The 21,666-nt window shown below is 37.1% G+C and overlaps 1 protein-coding gene across 2 annotated transcripts in view; it reads right to left on the bottom strand.

Moving 5' to 3' along the window:
* Positions 1-21,666, bottom strand: part of POU6F2 (POU class 6 homeobox 2) — a 320,098-nt gene that overhangs the window by 246,885 nt on the left and 51,547 nt on the right. Inside the window, exon 2 of one of the 2 annotated variants that reach the window (XM_086741701.1) lies at positions 13,719-13,890. In XM_086741701.1, the coding sequence (XP_086597827.1) occupies positions 13,719-13,890 (172 nt within the window). Of the gene's footprint in view, positions 1-13,718; positions 13,891-21,666 lie in introns of those variants that run through there. The other variant, XM_086741703.1, reaches the window with a different exon arrangement.

Raw genomic sequence — 21,666 nt, 5'->3', positions numbered from 1 at the left:
TTTTTTTTTTTTTTTTCCACGAGGCCAAATACACATTCCTTTACAGATCCTTCCTATCAGAGCTGATAAATTCCTGATTCAAAATTCAGAGCAGGTCCAGACAAGTCCCTCAGCAGCAGCTCCTTTTTAAGGGGGGTTAAACAGCCTCACGTCCCACTGGTTTCAATGGGAGATGAAGATGCCTGGGCCCTCGTGCTACATTGTCCATGTATGGTTTGTATACTAGAGCCTGTTTCAGGCACAAGATACACTGATAGCACAAACCAGTCTTTATTTTTGTTGCTTAAATCAAAGAAATCAGAAATGAGGAAAACAGTTCTAATCCATCCCACCTTTCTGTGCCTCTCCCTGTCAGCTCTTCATATCCCTTGTTAGCAAGAAGAGCGGTGTAATGCCAAGACAAGAGATGGCAAGATCCAGATGACATGAAAATAATACGTACCACAAAAGAAATCCTCAGAAAAGTTCCATTCATAACATCCAATAGAGATGCCAAAAAAAAAAGCTTGCTGAAGCACCAGTCTTATTTTCTTTCCTGAAAAGCTAGAAGCCTGTACAAGCAAAGCAACCGCACGTTTTAAACAGATTCAACATCCTTCTCAGGACTCCACTTTACTTAGACAGTTGAAATTGCAAAGAGCTAAATTCTACCCTCACTCATCTTTGGGGGACTCATATTGAATTCAGTAAGACAGCAGATATGAAAATAAATATATCTTTTCGTTCACCCATTTCAGCAAGGATTTTGAGCACAGAATGCCTAGACAGACAGGCAGTTTACTTATTTTCATTTCAGTTCTTGGTCCTCTACAGCAATGTTCTCCAATATGGAGTGTGCACACCTCAAAGGGCATGCAAGACAATCTGCTGGGGTGCAGGAAGGATTTTTCTTTTTTACCCTAATAAAATTCAAATATATTTTCTAAATTTGGTTTATTTGATACTTATGTTATCCTTTTTTAGTATCTATTTTTGTGTACACTTTATGATGTACTTATTACTACTGTAGTACATATAACTTACAAATAAATATACGTGTATTGATGGTGCATGCTCCAAAGCTTCTTACTAATAGAGGTTTACAACCAAAAAAGTTTGGTGATCGCTGCTCTGCAAGTGTTATTATGGTTTACTTGAGAACACTGTCACACCAAATTATTTTGATAGGATTAATAAAAATGCTTTTCAAATGCTGTCTCTCGTAATGAATACTTTCATCATTAACCTAAGCCCTATGAAAACAACAACAAAAAGAACTGCTTCTGTGGACACATCCCCTTCCTTCCTTTATGAATCTCCAAAACACAGAACTGCCTCTCAATTCAGTGAAAAATTTATCCTGAATAGCACATATAATACCATATTACAAGTTTGCAGAATGAAAAAGGAAGGAAGAGACTTGCAGCACACATTATCACAACTCTGGTTACCAGAAGAATGTGGTCCACAACAGCTGCCCACACAAAATTAAACTGGATACAAAATCCATGTGCCAAATAAAATATCTTCCTGTAATATTATTTAAATATAATTAAAAACATCTACTCTACTAGTGTCATACTGTTTTAGTCTCTACTTAGGTATGCCTACATAAGCTGTTAAAAATATTCCCTATATATTGATATTATGCTGAATCCACCCTCCTAAATCCTTACCCAAGTAAAACTTCCAAGGATGAAATCACCAGTGAGTGAAATCCTAATGAGTCCAAGTGGGCCAAGATTTCACCCCTCGAGTTCTGGAAGATCCCACTCTCAAAGGGAAAAGGGGGGAGTGAATGCATTTTAAAGTTATATTAAAATAATGCCATTTAAAATAGCTCACTGTTCAAAATATTTGCTAAATAATACAATGTGTGTTGTTTTAAGCAAACTTCCTTTTTTCGTTAAAAAATATTTTTAATGCTTCAACAGTGTATTACTAAATAAACTGACAAAACATCTCAGAACTAACATAAACGTGCAATTTTAATGCCTTCTAATCACACAAATCAGCACAAGATTTTTGTACTTACACATGACCTTCTTCAAATTATCCCTCCATTTTGGCTGAATCAGAATGAGCGTGGGCTATTTGATAAAAAACACTAAGTGTGTGAAATGAGGGGCCCTCATCGCTTCTGCCAGACTCCTCTTGACAGAATGATGATAGAAGCATCACATCCCTGGGAGAGTAAATGCAAACTGACAAGAGATGAGCCTTTAGATGTTGAATATAATCTTGAATTGTGCTTGAAGTGTCTTATTATCTTGTCTTTTGATGTCTGAAGGGGTGGCTCATTGTTAGAAAAAGGAAAGCCCTTGCACATCTTTGCCATCTTTAAAAATTGTTTGGCCTTTAACAACTGCTTTTCCAACTAATGTCCATTTCTCTTGACAATAAATATGGCAGGTCGTCAGCAAGTGACAAACAATTTACTTTACATGCCAAGCTTTTATGGTTTTTGAGAGCTCATGTGGAAGCATATTTTAAAGAGCAGTAGGAAATTAGCACCATTACAAATGGTAAGATGGCTGTATATGTGTAGTTCACTGTGTTGTTACTCATTATTGCTACGGTTCTGTTTTAAGTCCTGTATTCAGACTGCTGTTAAAGTTCTTTATTTATCATTGACTAAAAATAGTCAATGAAAAATAAAGAGCAAGAAGCAATTTTCTTCTGCTCTAAAAAAGCAGCATTATAGATACAGTACATGGGTAATGCATAAAATCATATTTATTAATCATAAAAAAAAAATCAATATCAGTAGTGGTATGGCAGAGTTTACCTGTATTGCAGACCCTCACAATCACATCACTGTTTTTGCCACCTTCAACCAGCATGACTTTTTTTTTTTTCTAAACTTAAGAGTTTAATGACGAATCAGATCAATATGATTCCTTAGCAACTAAATCACAGGCGCACTAGGTTTTCCTGTCACAGCACTAGTTTTGTGAAAGCAGTCAGGTTCTTTTTTCAGGTCTCCGTCACTCTGAGAATCCATAAGAATTCTCAAATGGATCATAAACTGTTACAGGGTTCAGGTTATTGTATCATTATAAAAACGTATTGATACAGTACAGATGACAAGACATGCAGCTCTTGTGCTAGTCTATTACAACCATCTGAATACCATAAGAAACATCAGATATAAACAAAATAAACCAGTTCAGCAGTAAGCTGTCTTAAGAAACACTTTTTTTTTTTAAACTGTTTTAACCTGGTTTGAAATACAGCAGTTATATGAACCCACATAAAAGAAAACACAAAACCAGAAGAACGGGTTATTAAAAATAAATAACCAAAAACCTGACCAGAATCTAGAGATTCAATTTTATTTTTTTTAAATCGTGGCCAGAAAGGGCCTGATTCTGCTCCTTCCAATAACCATGGATATTTTGCTCCTGAGTTTTCAGACGGAGTAAAAAACAAAACCCTCCCTTCATCCCCATTCCAGTACAGCCCCAGACAGCCCACAGTCACTGCTAGGAGGACGCACCGTGTGTTGTAACACACCAAAAGCTCACCAGCCTTTAGACCACACAGGGGTCTGCCACCACATGCAAGCCTGATATATGTAAAGTGCTATTCAAAATACACCAGCCATCATTTCACACAAATGAGATAATAGCGATGTGGGAAAGGCTCAGCCCCCAAACTCAATCCCTTTGAGGTCCAGGGTCACAAGCCAGAGTCCCGCAAATCCAAAGTTGCTCATTGAGCAGGACATCTCATCTGAGTAAACCTTTGCATCATCTGGTCCCTCTTTTATTCATTGCCTCATAAAAGCAGAGATGTAGGGGCTGGGGGAGAGCGAGCACGACCAGCTGATTGAAAGAGATTTTTTTTTTTTTTTTTGTGACAGCAACTGTTATTTGAAGGTTCAACTGTGCTGCATCCATGCAGTTAAAATAAGAAGACTCAAAAAGCAATGCATCAAATACCAGCAGAGCCACACAAGAGTTTCCTCCACACTCTTCATACCATGGAAAAAACCACAACAACTCAAATCACTTATGCAGATGCTCTTCTTGCTGGATATTTTGATTGAATTTACTATGCTTATGAGAGTAAAGTACATTCAATTAGAAGGAAAAAAAAATATTTTTAAAATATTTTCATTTTCTGCTTTCTTCCAGTTGTAAATTTCATTCTTCCTTCAGAGAGATTTCTGACTTGCAGTCCCAAATATTTATGATTTCAGGCAAGGAAGCCTAAGAAAGGAGGAGAAATATCAAGCCTGTACATTTACAATCACCTTTGAGCTCATATATATCTGTCCAAATTCCCCTCCATCTTAATCACTGCTGATTTTTCTAGTCTCTTTTTTTTTTTTCAGTAATAACTGCCATTTATGGTCTTTAATTATTTTTTAATGTCTAATTATGATAATCCACTCTACCTGTCCCATAAACATCCCCTAAAAACTTCTCCACCTTTATGGAAGCTTTACATCGGTTCAGACGCCAACACACCATCTCTGCCCTGCAGCAGGTCAGATGCTGTTCCTGCCACAGCTACAACCCGTTTCCGCACTGCAAAACGGCAGAGGTGGAGTTGCAGAGCCTTTGCAATGCTTACACCTATCAGCATGGCGTAACAGAAACCCACAGTAACCCTGGGATGGGTTCAGTAATTCATCTTTTGTTAAATATGAAGGCAGCATAATTGTAGAGTGGTTGCTCCTTCTGTCAGCATGTTTGCTTAGCTGATTTTAGCTCCAGAACAAGGGAAGCTGTAGAGCAGTGACCACGTTAGAGGGGTGGAGGCCATGGACTGGCCCGCAAGTATTGCTAGGATGAACACCCCATTGAAATCTGTGGTCTTCCCATGTGTGTGATGGACAGTCGCCTGAGACCTGTTAGAATCTGGCCTCATGTTTATTCAAATCACTAAGCAAACACAACATCTCTACACCATGTAAATAAATCCTAATTATATGCAAAAGAAAATACAAAAACTGCCCCATATTGTATTTGCTCAAGAAATTAGACTGAATTCAAATGATCTTTTTTTCCTTTCCAGTTAATACTGTGCTAACTCAAGAAATAATCACACATACTTAATAGTACAGTACATTAAAGTATGCCTTAAGGTATATTTACTGAAAAGCAATTCTGGCTTCTTGATTAAACACAGGTTTTAGATCATCCACTTCATGGAACAAACTCCCTCAAATGCTAAGCTTCAAACAAAGCACAGAAACCTACAGCAGACCTCGACAGCATGGAGGCAAAGCGCACTCAAGTAGACCTGAGCAAAAACTGCCCACACACAGCTGTATGCACTTCCAGCTGTGCGCACACACCAATGAGCAGAAAAGAGGGGAACGGCTCCAAATTTGGCTGTAAGGAAGGAGAGGGACAGAAAGGAAAGGTGGCACTTCTGTTTTTACTGATCCTCTACCTCTTGGCATTTGTGGTGAGAATAACAGGCTAGGCTGTGTGTCTGGTGTGCTCTAGGAGAGGACTTTCTTTATCTACTGCTGGAATAGAAGTGACTGCTAATAATTCTGTATTCAACAACTTAAAAACAAGATTTTGAAAAGTGAGACTATGTCAGATGGGAGACTGAGCTAGAAAATAAAAGTCATCTAGTAGAATCTCTAATGATCAAACGGTACAACCACCATCTGAACTGAAAAGCACAAAGATGTTCTTAAAAGCTAGTATTAATATGCTTCTATAAACTCCAAACTAGTTTTCAAAAATGTAATCTAAGGATAGATTGCTGTAGCAAACACTGTTCTTAATACAGGAAAATATTTGTTTCTTATTTATGTAACATCTGACTCTTCAGAGTAACAGGGAATTGTTTTAGGACTCTAATTTTTTTCTATTGCATTAAAATAATTTACATCACATTTCAGTCACATTAGCTGATATTTATATATATACATATGTATTAAAAATGTATTTATTTCATTTTTGTGATCACTTGCAAGTAGCATGATTGGTCTGTTTTCTGAAATGTAACATTTTCCTTAGGATAATTTCAAACCGTTCAGGAATTAAAATGATAAAAGAAAGGACATCTGATAAGAAAAACAGAACTCCCACTCTCCCAACAACTCTTCTTGTATATTCTAAAATAAAAACAGAAATCCAAACTACTTTTAGGAATAGACAAGCAGTAGTTTAGCATTATACAAACACATTTTAGAGTGGCGGGGATGTGGGTTGTGCATCAATTTGACAAATTGAATATACTTTACCCTGGAATATCTAGAGAATGAACCCAGTTTCAGTCTCTCTGAAAACAGCAGGTTTTATTTAGCCAGATGGGATGAGGTACTATTCTTCTCTAGATGACCTCAGCTTTCAAAGTAAAAGGGCTTAGTCCTGCTTATGAGAGCATCAAAGCAGTACCACAACATAAAGCAGGGCATGTCACAATACAAATCTTCCTTTGTTTCACACTGATATTGATTTTGATTTTTATACAGTGGAAAAAAAGAGAAATGCTAACAAATATCAAACCATTTTCATGACAAAATAATATTCCTGTCAAAACCCACAAATTATGACACATTTAATTTTATTCTGCTTTTGCCCCTGTTCAGCACTGATTTTCCCATTTAGTAATTTTAATGTATCTTCTACCACTGAGCTCATCTGAAATTATTTTTGTAGCTAATGTTATTTTGGTAGTACTAATGGTAGTACTAGTACTAATGGTAGTCATATAAAGAATCAGAAAATAAACCATTAATGAAAGAACCATGAATACACTGAATTTGCAATTAAATTGAAGTATAAAAAGCTATAAAGCTGATCTTCCCATCCTCTGACCATCTCTCCCCCAAAAAGGGACCACAGGTGACGGATGCAACAGAAGAAACAGTTTAGCAAGGAAAAAGAATTAAAACAAAGAAGAACCCACCAATGTCAGCAAGAACAAAACCTAGGAAGACAACACAACAAGGAAAACCAAGTGCTACATAGGATATTAAAGAGAAAAATGACCCACAGGAGAATGGCAACTGTTACTATGAGCTTCCTACAGCTACCTCTGCCTTTGGATATTTTTAAAAAATTTATTATCCTGACAGCAGGAAACTTTATACAGATTACTCCCTGACAGGGTGCCAGCTTGGTATAAGCACTTGCTATCTCTTTGTTTAGCATAAGGAAATCAAGAGAGGTGTTAAGTGGTGCCATGTGCAGATTTGGGCAAATCTAACTGTGCCTCCGTCTGCCTCACCCACACATTTCCATGGAGAACTTGCTTAATCATGTGAAGACCAACAGAAACATCCAATTCACCTTCCTTCTTTTTTCTCCATTTGCTTCCTTTTTAATGTGCAAGTGTCTGATCTATTATTAATCTCACAACACAAACCGGCAAGGATCTCAATCAAAGAAAGTAACAGTTCTTTCACAAATTACCTGTTTACTGTCTAGTAGCCAGCAAGTCCCCTTTGAAACAGCCAGCCACTTATGTTGCTTTTAAACAAGTTTGCTTGTTGTTATTTTTATAACTTCAAAGGCAGGGAGAAGAAAGATTAACTAATTAAAAATGAACTATTTGTCATTCAGTCATACCAATTACATACTAGGATTTCATTCTTTTTTCCTTCCCTAATGTTAGTTATTCTGTATATAAATACAGACAATCAGACTTCAAGCCTCATTTAAGAAACATATAGCATACACTTAGCTCAAAAAAATTTAGCAAAGAAGTAATTAGAAATTAATAAGAACAAACAGAATTGTCTTTAAAAAAACACACTTAACTTTCTCTGTACTCAAAATAGCTTTTGTTTTTTTTCTTTGCTTTTTAAAAATAGCCTGTCTTTGTCACAATTCAGGCACAGCAGTAAGAGGCTGATTTATTTCCATACAAGCAAGGGAATTTATAAGTGGGGCTGCAATATTTGCCCTTCATCAGCCCAATACTGCTTTCATCTAAGGTGAAAGGAGCTAGACTCCAGCCTCCACAGAGTTGGAATATACGTGCTAGTATCTGTACCACCACTGCCTGAGCTACCTGCAGTACCTAGGCACAGCAGGAGCACTGAGCTAAGGATAGATTTTTCTATCTTATCATTGCATCGCTCTTTGTGTTTAAATACTCATAACATCTTTTTAGGCTTTAATGGGCATTTACTACCCATTCAAAAGTGCATCCCCTACTGACTTCAGTAAGAAATTCACCAAGGAATCAGACAATAACATTATTCAGAGTAGTTATTCAAGTTGCCAACTGTTTGCAAACACTTATTTAAAAATGCTCATGTCAAGTACACCCTTAAGAAATAACAATCACGTAGCCAGATTCTTTCAGAACTTACTCGTTAATTGAGCAAGACACCACTACATTTTAAAAAACTGATTTACAAGCCTATATAATGACCGAGTTCTGTAAACATGCCACCCACTAATGTTCCTCATCGACACACTCTTTGTAACGAAATAGTGCTCCTAAGCCATGGATTACTTGCTTTAATAAAGGTATCACACATTCCAGCACCAGCAGGATCGGTCCTATGGTCCTTACAGATGGCATGGATAACCAATCGTGCCTCAGAACAAAGTATCCACAATGTGGAAATTACGGAATAAAATTATGTGAAGGAGACAGGAATCTTTATATGCAGATTAAACAAACCTTATCAAAAGGCTCCTGGCAGAGATCTTATAGGCCTTTAAAATTTGAAGATATAACCCAAACACCAAGAATCATCCTTAAATACACTGATGAAAGGAAAGCTCTTAGTCTGAAGGCCTTTCTTCCCCCCACAGGCTAGATACGCTGTTAATGACGATAATGTGAGCTTCCGCACAGAAACCTGGCAATGACCTCTGCTCTGACCTGCAGAGACCACTGTCTCAAGAGGTAAAAGACAATTTAGTCCTTTATCTTTCGTAACTGAAACTACTCCAGAGCCATAAATTCTAAACAAGGCAACTTTTTTTTTTTAAAAAACAGATAATGTATGTTTCCTTAAAGAGTAATACAAGGCAAAGCAAAACACAATCAGCTAACCAGCTAGAAACAACTTCTGCTGTTCCGCTACAGCATATATGTGTATGCTTATATAGAAAGATAGATGCAGTTCTGAAACATGGGTAACAATATGGGAAAGGAAAAAAAACCCCGAAGTCAATGCAGGGGTTTGAAAATAAACCCTTGTTCATGGAAATGAGTGCAGATTCATTTAACTCGCATATCCCCGCTCCGTACTGCAAGCATACAACATAATGAAAAAAGCAAAAAAAAAAAAAAAAAAAGGTAGTAAACCAAATGAAACCACAATCTTTGAATCCAGCACAGGAAACCTAAGATTTAATTTCACTGGAATAAAACCTTGCCAGCAAAAAAAAAAACAAAACCCCACAAAAAAAGTCAGCAGTCAATTTTTTGCTGTCCTGCAATTAAATAGGAGACGCTTGTGCTCCACAGTTATAGGCTTCATCTTACACTCACGACATACTTACAGCTTTAATTATTTCAGTAAGTTAGATGCATAGAACTACAGGCTCAGTCTCAAAGAGCACCTTTTTATAATACAGTAAAAGTTACCTTGACATGCAAGTGCATTCACAGCTTTCTTGTTACCACTATTTAATTATGTCACAAATTACCTTCAATTAAGGATTAATTAAGGACCAGATCTAACTCCAGGAAGGTCAGCCTCAGTCCACAGGGGCTTTTGATGCTTGGACTAGCCACTTCTTTTCTGAGATTTTTACTGGACACAGAATCTAATATACTATGTATCTCTGGTGTCTATATCAACTTTTGAATCTCAACAGTTATAAAACATTACACAGCTAAATATGAAGGGCTTTTTTCCTTACTAAGATTTTTTTCAGACCAGAACTTCAGAACTTACTCCAAACATTTTAAAAATAGAGTACAAAATGGAAACTAGAATTAATTAAGTCAGGATCAAATCCCAAAGTGTTTATTAAAGTGAAACTACTACTTCGCACTAACAAAAGCTTTCTCTAGTAAGAGCTGTGGCATTTGGCCTGGGTTACTACTTTGAATCATACTGCAGAATAAGAGAAGTTGATTTGAAAACGACACCACCAGGAACATCAACAGCCAGACTCAGTTTTGTTTTTTTTCTTAATTACATCATATGATTAAAACAGGAGATACTGCTTCACAAATATTTTGAAGAGTAAGCAATACACCACAAGATCTCTTGCAAAGCAACTTCACCTCATACTGCTCAGCAAAACTGGGATTTCTGTAGTTCAAACACTGTAGCAGTGCTAACTCTTCACTGCAAAACTGTACTTCTGAGTTGGTATGTTTCAGGATGGAGTCCTTTATGAACATTTTGCACTTTAGAAAGTATTTTTCACCATGTTTTTTACTCCTTTCTTGTTTCACATTATTTCAGTACCAAGTGTCTTTTGCACACAGGTATGCAGATTCCAAGAAGTCCACTGGTATAAAGGCAGAAGCGAAGGATTACAGATGCAAATCCCTCAACCACAGGACAGCCTTTCATTTGAAAAAAAAAACCAAAAACCAACGCCAACCATCCAAAAAACCACCAACCACCACCACGAGAAAGCAAGCAGGCAAAGAACAAGTAAGCACAACCCCCTCAAATCACAGCTGCTCCTGTCATCACTCACAGGTAACAATTGCACCACAGTGACAAAGTGCATCTTCCCAGACACCTGTGCACCAGTTTCAGGTGGGAGCTATTTCAGGTAATCAGAAACTCACCCCAGCTCATGCTGGTTATTTCTGAGACCCAAGGAGCTGCAGCATTCACTTGCTTTGTCACTGACAGTAAAACAACTATAAGAGAAGTAAGTTTACTACATCTCTTCCTCAGTCAAAAATAAGTATAAGTAATTGCATTCCTGCCCTTTCCTCACCTGTAGCTGTGGTTGTTAAGAGGTGGCCATTTTTATTATTAATTGTTCTATGTGCTATCAAAACAAAAAATAAATACTCACTGTTTTTATGGTATGCAACAAAATACTGAAACAAGGAAATTTGAGAAAAAGGATGTGGATTTTAGGAAAAGGTACAGGTGAGGAATGCAGGTCCTTGCAGAAATAAACACATCCATCAAAAGCAGCTGAGCAGAATGTGTCCAGTGAGAAAGAAGAAAGCTCTTCACATCTAATCATTTAACTGTTTAACTATATGAAAATAAGTCTTGTGAAATACTGATAATATCAATAAAACACTCAAATGCTGGTCATTCATTCCAACTAAACTAGTATAGTATTTTCACAATTTTTTCAAAAAATGTGAAAGTAGTACTGAAGAAAAACTTGGTTCTCCGTGGACCTGTCTCCTCCTCTTGACTTTCTAAACTGCTCCTCTCTCTCCTGCCTAACAGATTTTGGGCAAATTTTCACACAGCATGTTTCAGATGTTACTCTGTAAAAACAAAATTATTATCTCTGATCACATGAAAGAAAATTGTCAATCTCTATGCCATCACATATCAAAAAAGTCCACAAACAACATAATTTCAGAGCCTGCAAAGAAAGGCCCAAAGTATGCATTCCTCACATGCTATTCATAATGTTAAACAAAGAGAAACAGCTACAGAATAATGCTGCTTATTTATGTATGAAAGCTTTAAACAAAATTACACATAATTATTTTAAACGTTTACTGCAGATCTTAGGGGATGCATCTGTGACATAAAAGTTAATCATCTTTATTTTAAATAAATTTACTCAGTTTGATCCTTAAATGTATCAAAATAGCCCCCATTGTCCTTTCTTTTATTTTCTCAAAGTTACTAAAATTAACTGACAAGGGCTGCTGCTAAAAGATCCGCAGCATCATAATTGTAACAGAACCTCGCTAAATGGTACATAAGTTCACACTGAGGCACTCGAACTATTTCACCTAAGTTTGTTTACTTGGGAACATCTTTTTAGCAGTGTGAGAATCAGGGTAGCAAACATCTTACACTCACCAATAAAAACAGCACAATGTATTAAATTGTAGCTTTTTGATTAGTGCTTTTAGGGACATAAATTGTATTTGCAGTTCAGAAGAGGACCGTTGCACATCATTTCTATATCACATACGGCAACTCTAATGAAAATGTCTGTGTACATTTTACTATCTCTGTAGAGCATCCAAATAGCCTGCCTTTTATTACAAGACTTGCCTGATCTAAAAAAACCCAGACATTTCAGTACCCTCAAATTAAAAGTCCAGTATTTGTTTAGTATGTGCCTTGCTGTATTTAATAGATGCACCCTAAACATTTGAGCAAATAAAATACATAAACATAGCTGAAGATATTTATACTACTCTAGACAACTAACAACCTTCTGAATTTTAGACATTAAAATTATTTTCTGGACGAAATGGACTATAACAATTATTACATACTTTTTGAACATTCGAACTGCTAATGGAAATTACGCTTTACATAGAAACAAAGATTAATAAGGGGGTGCTTAAAAATGAATGTGATATTCAGTAGTAGTCATCACTAATCCAGGAATTAAATTTTAGGACTTCAAAATTATTATTTTCCCGTATCTGTAGTGGAGTTGTTTAGTAAAACGTTTTGTGCTATATCTTTTAGTAAGGCGTAAAAAACATTTTTAAATAAAAGTGCATGTATTCTTTTGCTTTAAAAAAAAAAATCTTTCAGCTCTTACTGTAGCTGTAATACTGAGATCTGAACACTGCTACAGATTTCCTTACAGATTACAAAATCAAAACTTGAATCTTAGAAAATGGGCTCTCACCTTCTCTCCCTTAAAGCTGCATTCCCTTTAAATAAGATTTTTTCCCCTTCAACTTCCACCTATAGGATCATGTAAAATAAGGAAATGCTCCATTTATATTAAGGTTTGTCTCAAGTAATAAATGGAAATAATTAAAAGGAACTCCTTCAGGAGAGCAGTCCCTCTAAACCCAAAATGTCACTATGTACCATACAGTGCTGCTCCGGCTCAGACATCTATCAACATCTATCACTCAAGCATGCGCCTCAACAACTCTGCTCCCTTTTCTGATTAGAGATCAGAGTTGCTTGAGTTGGCTTACAGGTTGTCATCCGTTTGAATGACAGATGTCTGTGTTGGCGTGCCACTCTGGCTGCTTTTGTTTTGATTGCGAAAGGTTACACTCATCTGGCACAATTTAGACTATTTAAAAATAAATCAAAATTCAAAAGGTAATTTCTCTTTGCACAGGCTTTAGAATATTCCATTACTAATTTAAATTCCAAAAACATTAGCTCCATGTGCAGTAGCCTTGGTAGCCTTTGTTTACTCAGTACAGTGTTTTCTACAGGAATTTTTCAGCTCTCTTCAGCCAGCTTTATCTTTATCATATAAAATGATAACTTTTCAGTTTAATCCAGCCTTAGAAAAAGCTGGTAGCATGAGACACGTTAGCATCTAATGCAATCAATGTTAACGAACTACTCTAAGAAAATTACCCCCCCCCCCCCCCCGGCTTTTTTTACATTAGAGACCATGGATGAAAAGAAAACATAATATGTCTGCAACTTGCATAAAATAAGTTCATTGTTGACAGAAGTTTTCAGGACTGATGCTGTCGTTCTGGTAACCAGTTGCAATGGGAGCAGAGGGCTGTACGCCCACACGCTCCAAGCTACTCCTTCGTACTTACAAGAAAATTGAGCGCACAAAAAAAAAAATAAAAAAAACAAAAAAAAAAAAACAACAACAACAAAAAAAAAAAACCAAAAACTCGGGAGGAGATTGCTCTTCTGGACAACATGGTAGCAGTGAAATGAAATACCTAGGCAGACTTACCGAAGAGCTTGCTGGGAGTGTCCTCGCTGTCATTTGATTCCACAGGCGCAAGCAGGGGCTCATTCAGCTCGTTGTCTGAAGTAGCTGCCTTGTCCTCACCTCTCAACTCTGCATTCATTTCACTCCGCAGTGACAGCAAGGGCTTACTGACTTGTCCAGCTATCATTGGATCCTAGGATGGGGGGGGAGGAAGGAGAAAAAAAAAAAAAATAGTGAGGGGGGGGGGGAGAAAAAGTGGCAGCTTTGGTGTGTGTATACTCTCCCTTCCACTCCCTCTCTCTCTCACACACACATACACACTCGCTCTCTCTCTCTCTCTTATCTCTGCCTGCTCCTGCTGTTATTGCTGGCTGCAGTCAAGTGAAGAGCTATTACAGATCCAATGAGTTTTCCATTACTCCCCACCCTATTAAAGCTCAACTAGCATGTGAGAGATTCAGGATGCTTTGGAGAAAAACTTCTATGAAAGCAACATAACCAACACAGCTTTAATTGTGGGATGTGCTTTTTTTTTTTTGTATGTGTGTGTGTATATGTTTTTACACCTCACTCTGTCCTTCATGCAGTAGGAAAAGAAATTCCTGTATGCTCCAACGCCACGGAAGAGGAGCGCTCACAGAGCGCTCCACAGTGATTTAAAGAGGCATCCTCAACTGTACAACATTAACAAAATCAAATACACAGTTTCTAGCATGCCAGTGTTTCTATGAAAATACAAAGCATCAAATAGCCATTTCATCACATACATTCAGCAGAGATACAGATTTCTTTTAACAATTCCTGTCTTTGGGATACAATGCTCCAAAAGTCCATAAACAAACAAACACTTTTTTTTTTTTCAAAATAAAAAACACAGAAATAATTTTTTAAAAGAAAAAATTAGGGAAGATACTTACACAACCAGTTTGCAATTAGTCTTGTGTTTGGGACATTATATCCCCTGTAAAACCTTACACATTTATCTATCTCATTTTTTTCTTGATGATTTTATCTTCTGCTCACTGAGGACATTTGAGGGTCAGGCATTATTTCCAAGCACACTCTATTATTCTGTTTGCAAACTAATAGGCATAATATCATAACAGCATGGAAACCAGAGGGGGGCAAAAAAAAAAAAATTAAAAGGAAGGAACAAGTGACCTTGTTGCGTTCTCTGGCAGCTATTTATTGCAAAGTTCATGCCTAAATGGTTCTTATAGAGAGAACAGGTGACCAGCGAGCAAGTAGGTTGGTTAGCATGTTCCCTCTGTCCCATCCTCACATTGGTCGATGTTTGCCTATGGGTTTTTTAATGTATTCATGTCTGAAAAGTGAATTTGATATGACACATGATAATCTATGAAAATGTTAATCAATACAAATAGTTTAAGCTGTCATCAAATGCACTTCTTTAGTCAATACTCATATCGCTGAAAACAATGTCACTGTCACCAGGGCTTAATTTGCACAGCACTTAAATATTGGACTCTGTGCATCAATGCACTCCTCTTCAAATACTGTAGGTAAACACATTTTCTCCCTATTTAAGGCTGAAGCACTCAGCACGCATTTAGCTGAGCCGAATCCTCCCTTTTGAATACCTTGATAGGTCCACTGGAGGGCAAAATTAATACTTAATTGAATCTCACAGTCATCAAAATAATCAATACTTTTTTATTATTTATTCTTTACAGTCTGTTGACTGTTTCAAACCTCTGAGGGAATGGTGGAAAGGATTCATGGCTTTGAAACACTGTCATTTAACAAGGTAATTTTCAGTGGGGCATTAGGGGTTGTGAAACATATAATAAAACAAAAATGGTGGCTTATAATAGGAAGAAAGAAAAGAATTATATTTCTGCCATCTAACAAAACAGGATAAATAAAAAAGCAAGTGCGAGAGGGAGAGGGAGAAAGGAGGGGGGAGAGGGAGAGAAAGACTGGCTTTTGAAGGGTTTTATCATATCAAGAGCAGAGCTGAGCTTTCATAATGCTGACATTTCTCATCCTGACAATCCTAAACAAGTGGAAGGGATGAGATCGCAGATATCATCTTTCATCACATTCCCCAGCTTAAGAACCAACATGACAGCTTCTCTCCCCTTTACACTGTTAATTACTAAATAAAATACTGCTCTCTGTCAGCATTAGATTATTGCAGATAGCAACCACAAACATTACTCCATTGTTTTGTTTTGCCTTTTTTTTTTTTTAAACCAGTGATACCTACCTTGAACTCTTCAGAAAATAAATTAGGCTTGTGTCTACATATTGTAAATATATGAAACATAATCAATTTAATCAATCAATGTGGTCAATCCATGTTATTGTCAGGCTAAATTGCAGATGATTTATTAACATTTCATTTACTGTATTTATTAGGCAGCAACAACCTGAACATTTCTTAGATATTTCTGGGGAGGAAACAAGTTAACAGATTTCTCTTGCGACTACTGTAAAAAAATCCTCTGACTTGTTTTGCCTCATATTCATATTGCATTATAGGCAGTCATTTACCAAGGCAAAAATTTTGTTTGTTTGCTTTCATATACTAAATAATGTGTTTTAGCAGATTTTGCAGTTAATAGTCACTGTGAACACAAACAGCATGGTTTCAAAGTCTGGGCTGCTGCCCTCAGTTTCAGCCATTCAAAATTAACATCAAGAGTGGTTCCATAACAAATGTGAATCATGACAAAATTTGACCCTTTTCAGGGTATTTTGAGAAGGGAACTAATCCTGTCCACAGAGCTACACTGCTAATCTGAAGACTAACAGCAATTTAATGGAGAATGCTGAATCAGTAGGATTCTAGATTAAAGTCTCAGCTGCCAAATTTTGAAGTTGAATATATGAAAAATGGAAGGAAGAATAATGTAGGAAATGTGACAGCACTGGGAGAAGCCTCAGCCCTTAGATATTAGTGAATTCCCAGCAACTTCAACCAGGCCAGAATTTACCTGTAATGTACATCAATAATTCGGCCTCATCTGGAGTACTTTGTTCATTTCTGGTTAGCCCATCTAAGAAGATACATCAGAAAGAGATATGCAGTAAGAATGATAGAGAGATCGAAAGGACTGGGAACGTTTACAGAAAAAAAAAGTGAGTAAGAACGAGCATGATCAAAGTACACAAAATAATAAATGGCAGGGAGAAAAAGTAGATCAGGAACTATTCACCCTAGCTCATCTGAGGAGAAAAAGGACCTCCACCGATATGAAAAAATCGTAAATCTAATAATAATAAAATATACTATTCCAAACAGTAAGTGGTGAAAACCTGTGGAACTCACTGCTGCAGGATATCACTGAGACCTGCACTGCAGTACGGATCAACATAGTTGCTTGGATGGCTGGGCAGACTCCTAGCAGTTAATTTGAAACAGCTTTGCAAACTCAGAGCCAAAGACTATAAAAAACTGAAATAATATAAACTGCTGCCCCTTCCCTCAGACAGTACCAGAACCCGTAGTTAACCCCCAGGGTAGCTCTCTCTGTCAGGTGGTGAATGAATGACAACTTTCTCTATAACCAGACGGATTAGATAGTGTCTAAAATTCTAGTCTACATGAAGACTAAATAAATAACTTAAATGATGGGTTGAAGGAAGGTTTCCTTCAAAAATATACTTTCAAAAAATGGACTTTTTTAAACTTCAGGTTGTCTCTAGGCCTTCAGTTGCTTTCTGTACTTAAGAAAGTGTCTCTTCTGCAGTGGATTATGCATGATTAAAAACTTTGGGTTTTTTTTACAAAAGGTTTTGTTCTTTTTACAAGAAGTGTAATAAATTCTAATTCCAGTACGCAGCGAGTGGACTAGTCTGCAAAATCCCTTGGAGACCGGAGGGGTTGTTCCCATATTTCCTGTTAGCCTCCTAAAAAAATATCTGGAGCAGTTCCTATGCCAGCTGCAAACCCAGCAGCCTTCTCCTCCTCTGCCCACCTACAAAGTTTAGCCCAGAGAGGACCCGTGGCATCGGAGAGGACGCATCGAGGCAAGGAATTGCATGCATATCTTTTATGGATAGTCGTGTCAGGATCTGTCCTCCTCTCTGTCTGTGGACTTGACACTCAGCATTTGCTTTTTGGGAAGGTGTTAAAGGTCAGGTTACACTTGAGTGTTACACAGGATCTTCCATTGACTGATAGCCCCACACAGAAGTTTTAGCTTTTCATATACAAAATTGTGAAGTCTAAGAATGCATAAAAACCAGGAAGATGAAAGGTGAAAAGGTTTTACATGTTTTAAGTAAGAAGCAAGAGTACAAAAAAAGGGCTATAATGCTTCAGAATTTCAGCTGGCATTATAACCATAAGAGCAAAGTTCTAGTTATGTGAGAACCAAGGAATTACAATGCCCTTATTCAAAATATACTTGTATATACCACACATGTAGTGACAAATTTTACACAGATCTCTTGCAGATACTCATAGAACTTGTCATCTATTTCTTGTCCAACGAGCACTACTATTTCCAAACTTGCCTGTTTTCTATGAGATTTCGCTGACAGTTTTGTGCAATGAGTGGTCCTCCCTGCTGTGTGTCTCCCTTAAGGGTGGCTTATAGCTCCCTGTAATTCAGCTGCAATACCTGCTACACCTCTGTTCAGCTCTGCCACTCCCTAACGACTCAAACAAGCTGTGGGGATTAATTTAACAGTAAAAGTCATGTGGATTTGCAAATGCAAATTACAGTTCTGGTTACACATCCTGTTTCAAAAGCCAAAACCTTTACCTTCTCAACTGCAGCACTGTACCAAGTACAGGAGAACATTTATCACTGCGTTAAAAGCTTTGTCTCTGCACTTTAAGGGTAAAGGTGCAGTTTCTAAGCAAAATTACTTAGTAATCAAAGACAGCTTTTAAAGGAAACTATATGGGTTTTGTGTGAAACATGCTCTAGGCAGAAGTCTAAAAATGGGAGAACAAACTACTTTTATCCTTAATGTAGGACTTGGGTGATGACAGGGCTTTATAAAGGCTTCATGCACTGGTTTAGCCACTGCTCTAAATTTTGTACTTACTGCACCATATACATTAAGTACTTAAATTAGGAGAAAAAGTAAAATCCTTAGTTTTGCTTTTTATTTTGTCCTTAGTTTGAAATTACTTTTGCATAGACTTTATTTCTCTGGCTTAGAAGTACTTGAAATTAATTTTATTATTGTTTTCAAAATATGAAATAAATCATGCTCCCCTCTAGAATTCTGATCTTGCAGAGCCTTCTGTTTGAGACACAGACAGCGTATATGTTTGAGAAAACGCTCCAGTTATACTACCAGTAGACATAAAATTTACACTGTGCATACATTATTCTAATGACTATACCAGCTTTTAAAAATTTTTAATCAAGACAGAGCACTATCATAACCTTGGATAAAGCTATTCTAAGATGTAATTTAGTTTATAGGTTTTGAGTGAGGAATACATTAGAAAGAGTTTACTGGGGGGAAAGGATTGGATTTATTTTGTGTCAAGTACCAGAGAAAATTTAAGATTATGTTCCTCTTAGAAACTAGTCCTTCTTCCTTCATCTTATTGCTTCTACAGGTATTCAGTCTTTTTCCATAAATAATTACTTCTCATGGACAAACTTCTTTGATTCTTTCTTCTTTAAACATTGTTTTATCTGCTGTCACTAATGTGCTGATATTTCCACCCCAATCTATCCATTGTCTGGTTTATGCAAACTGCCTTGAATCAATCTTTTGTCCCCTGTTAGCCTCTGACCATTGCTACCTGCTGGCTGGCACCTCCCCAGAAAAAGTTACAGAGAAATCTTCACATTTTCTTCACAGCCACCTGTGCCACCATCCTTAGATGGATGATTCTATAACCAAAACAGACATGACTGCTGATACATGATCATTAATCTCCCTTCACTACTTTGATCTTGTACTTCTATTTACTGTATTACTTATTTACTTACATTGCCTATATTACTCATATTTAACTTACTAAAATTTTCAGTATTGCCTCTCCTTCCTCTTACAGCAAAAAGCTGATGTATCACCAGCTCTTCTCACTCAATATGAATATTACCACCCAAAACAGTCTCCACTTTTCTTCAGCTAGAATGGTATATATTCTCCTCATGAATATCTCTGTAGCAGAAAAGGTAGTTGTTTTCTTCTCCCTTTCCTCAATACTAGTGTGACTTTGGACATGGTATTTTTCCAGTGATAGTCATCTTCACATCTAGTGCCCAGGTTGCAGTTAAAAAGGAGCATTTTCTATTAAAAATAGCATAGCTAACTATCCAGTGCCTAATTATACTCATGTTATTAATAGTACTGAACTGTAATTAACAATTTAATTTGGAAAGTTAGGGAGACTAGCACTGCTCATGGTGCCTTCTTTCATGTAAATATTCTCAGGTTAGGCAGTAATGCTAGGATGGTCTCCTTCATTTATTTACTGAATTTTAAGTTCTCTGGAAATTGAAAAGGTTAGTTCTGGTTAGTATAACATAGCTTCTGACAAAGAAAAAAAAAAAAGGGCTTTTCAGGAGGTAATTGTAGCTTTAGGAATCTTAAACTAAGTTTAAAAAAAAAAAGTTTCATTCAAGTTTTATGTGGCGATGTCCCTTGAATTGCTGTATCTTGAGATTGTTTTCAAATAATTTAAAACAAAACAAAACCCTGACTAAACGTATTCCCCTCCGCTACTGAACTCTTTTTCCCTAATGAAAATGTTTCATGTACTTCTTACACCTACTGAGAGCAAGCTGAAGAGTTCACAAGAGAAGTCTTGGTCAATTTGCTGGTCAAGTTGCCCTGCAACATGCTGACTAGAGGCTGCAGCATGGGAAACATGCACACAGCAGCTGCACAGCAGTAAATTGCTAGGTCATCATTTATTTTATAATTAGCTTGTGTTTATTACTCTAAATTGACCCCAGCAGTCATGCTTCATGCTTCAAACAGGAAAGAAAGGCAAAGGATGTTGATTTCACCATAGAGAAAAGTGAGGAACAACAGTATCGTTGCAGAAGACTGCTACATCTCTGGTCCAGAAAAACCACTTCTGGACCTGTCTAGGAAAAAAAGACTGGCATGTACGAATCGAGACTGTGCTTTTCCTGACCTACATGACACTTAGCAATCACTAATGCCAGAGTACACACAGTATAGAAGCTCTACTCTAAACATGGCTTTCAACTCTTGGAATTGACCTTACTGCTTCTGACCCAATTATTAATCTGATTTAAGAATCATTCTGCTCTTCTTGTTGCAAACCATTTCATCTTTAGAGATTTTTCTACCACATACAGGATGAAGCAATACAAACTTTCCTCTGTTAATTAGGATAACAAGTTGTAATTTTGGCCTTGGCCTGATTAGAATCATTACCCATTTAAATGACATTCTGGCTGGAAAGTGGAAAGGAGCTTGTTCATTTATGGACATGTAGCAGAAGTTTGTATGCATACAGAGGTCAAGAGGCAGAGAAGTTACTATTCTGGGAGGCTACCACATGCCTCAGAACATGATAGGTAATAGCACACTGCCACCAGGAGAAACAAGTCTTGAGAGTGGTTAGAGAAAGTAGCCATCTTCTAGATAAAGATTCTTGCAGCCACACAAAAGCTATTTTTGAGAAATTAGAACATCAGGCCCTATAGATCATGACAGGACAGGCAGAACAGGCAGAAACACTTTTGACTGGGGCCAACATGGTGGAATAAGCCTTGAAGAGACTTTCCCACACATTTCATAGAATCATTTAGGTTTGAAAAGACCTTTAAGATCATCAAATCAAGCAATTTCCTACTCTTCTGTCATCTGGTTTCCCAAAAGAAGGAGATAACGTAGGAGAGAAAATTAAATCTGAAATTAGAAGATGGTTCCTATCAGGAGTAAGACAAATCTTCATAGGACTCCCACTGCACGGAGCCACGTCAAACTAAGATTTCCTAAAACTCGTATACTGTGGGGCCAACGTACCAGAAGACTTGAAAAAATTTCC

The sequence above is a fragment of the Chlamydotis macqueenii genome, chromosome 2 (genome assembly GCF_036417535.1).
Source record: "Chlamydotis macqueenii isolate bChlMac1 chromosome 2, bChlMac1.mat, whole genome shotgun sequence".
NCBI classification, from domain to species: domain Eukaryota; kingdom Metazoa; phylum Chordata; class Aves; order Otidiformes; family Otididae; genus Chlamydotis; species Chlamydotis macqueenii.
Note: the sequence above shows the minus strand (reverse complement) of the source record. Positions and strands in the feature narration are given on the sequence as shown.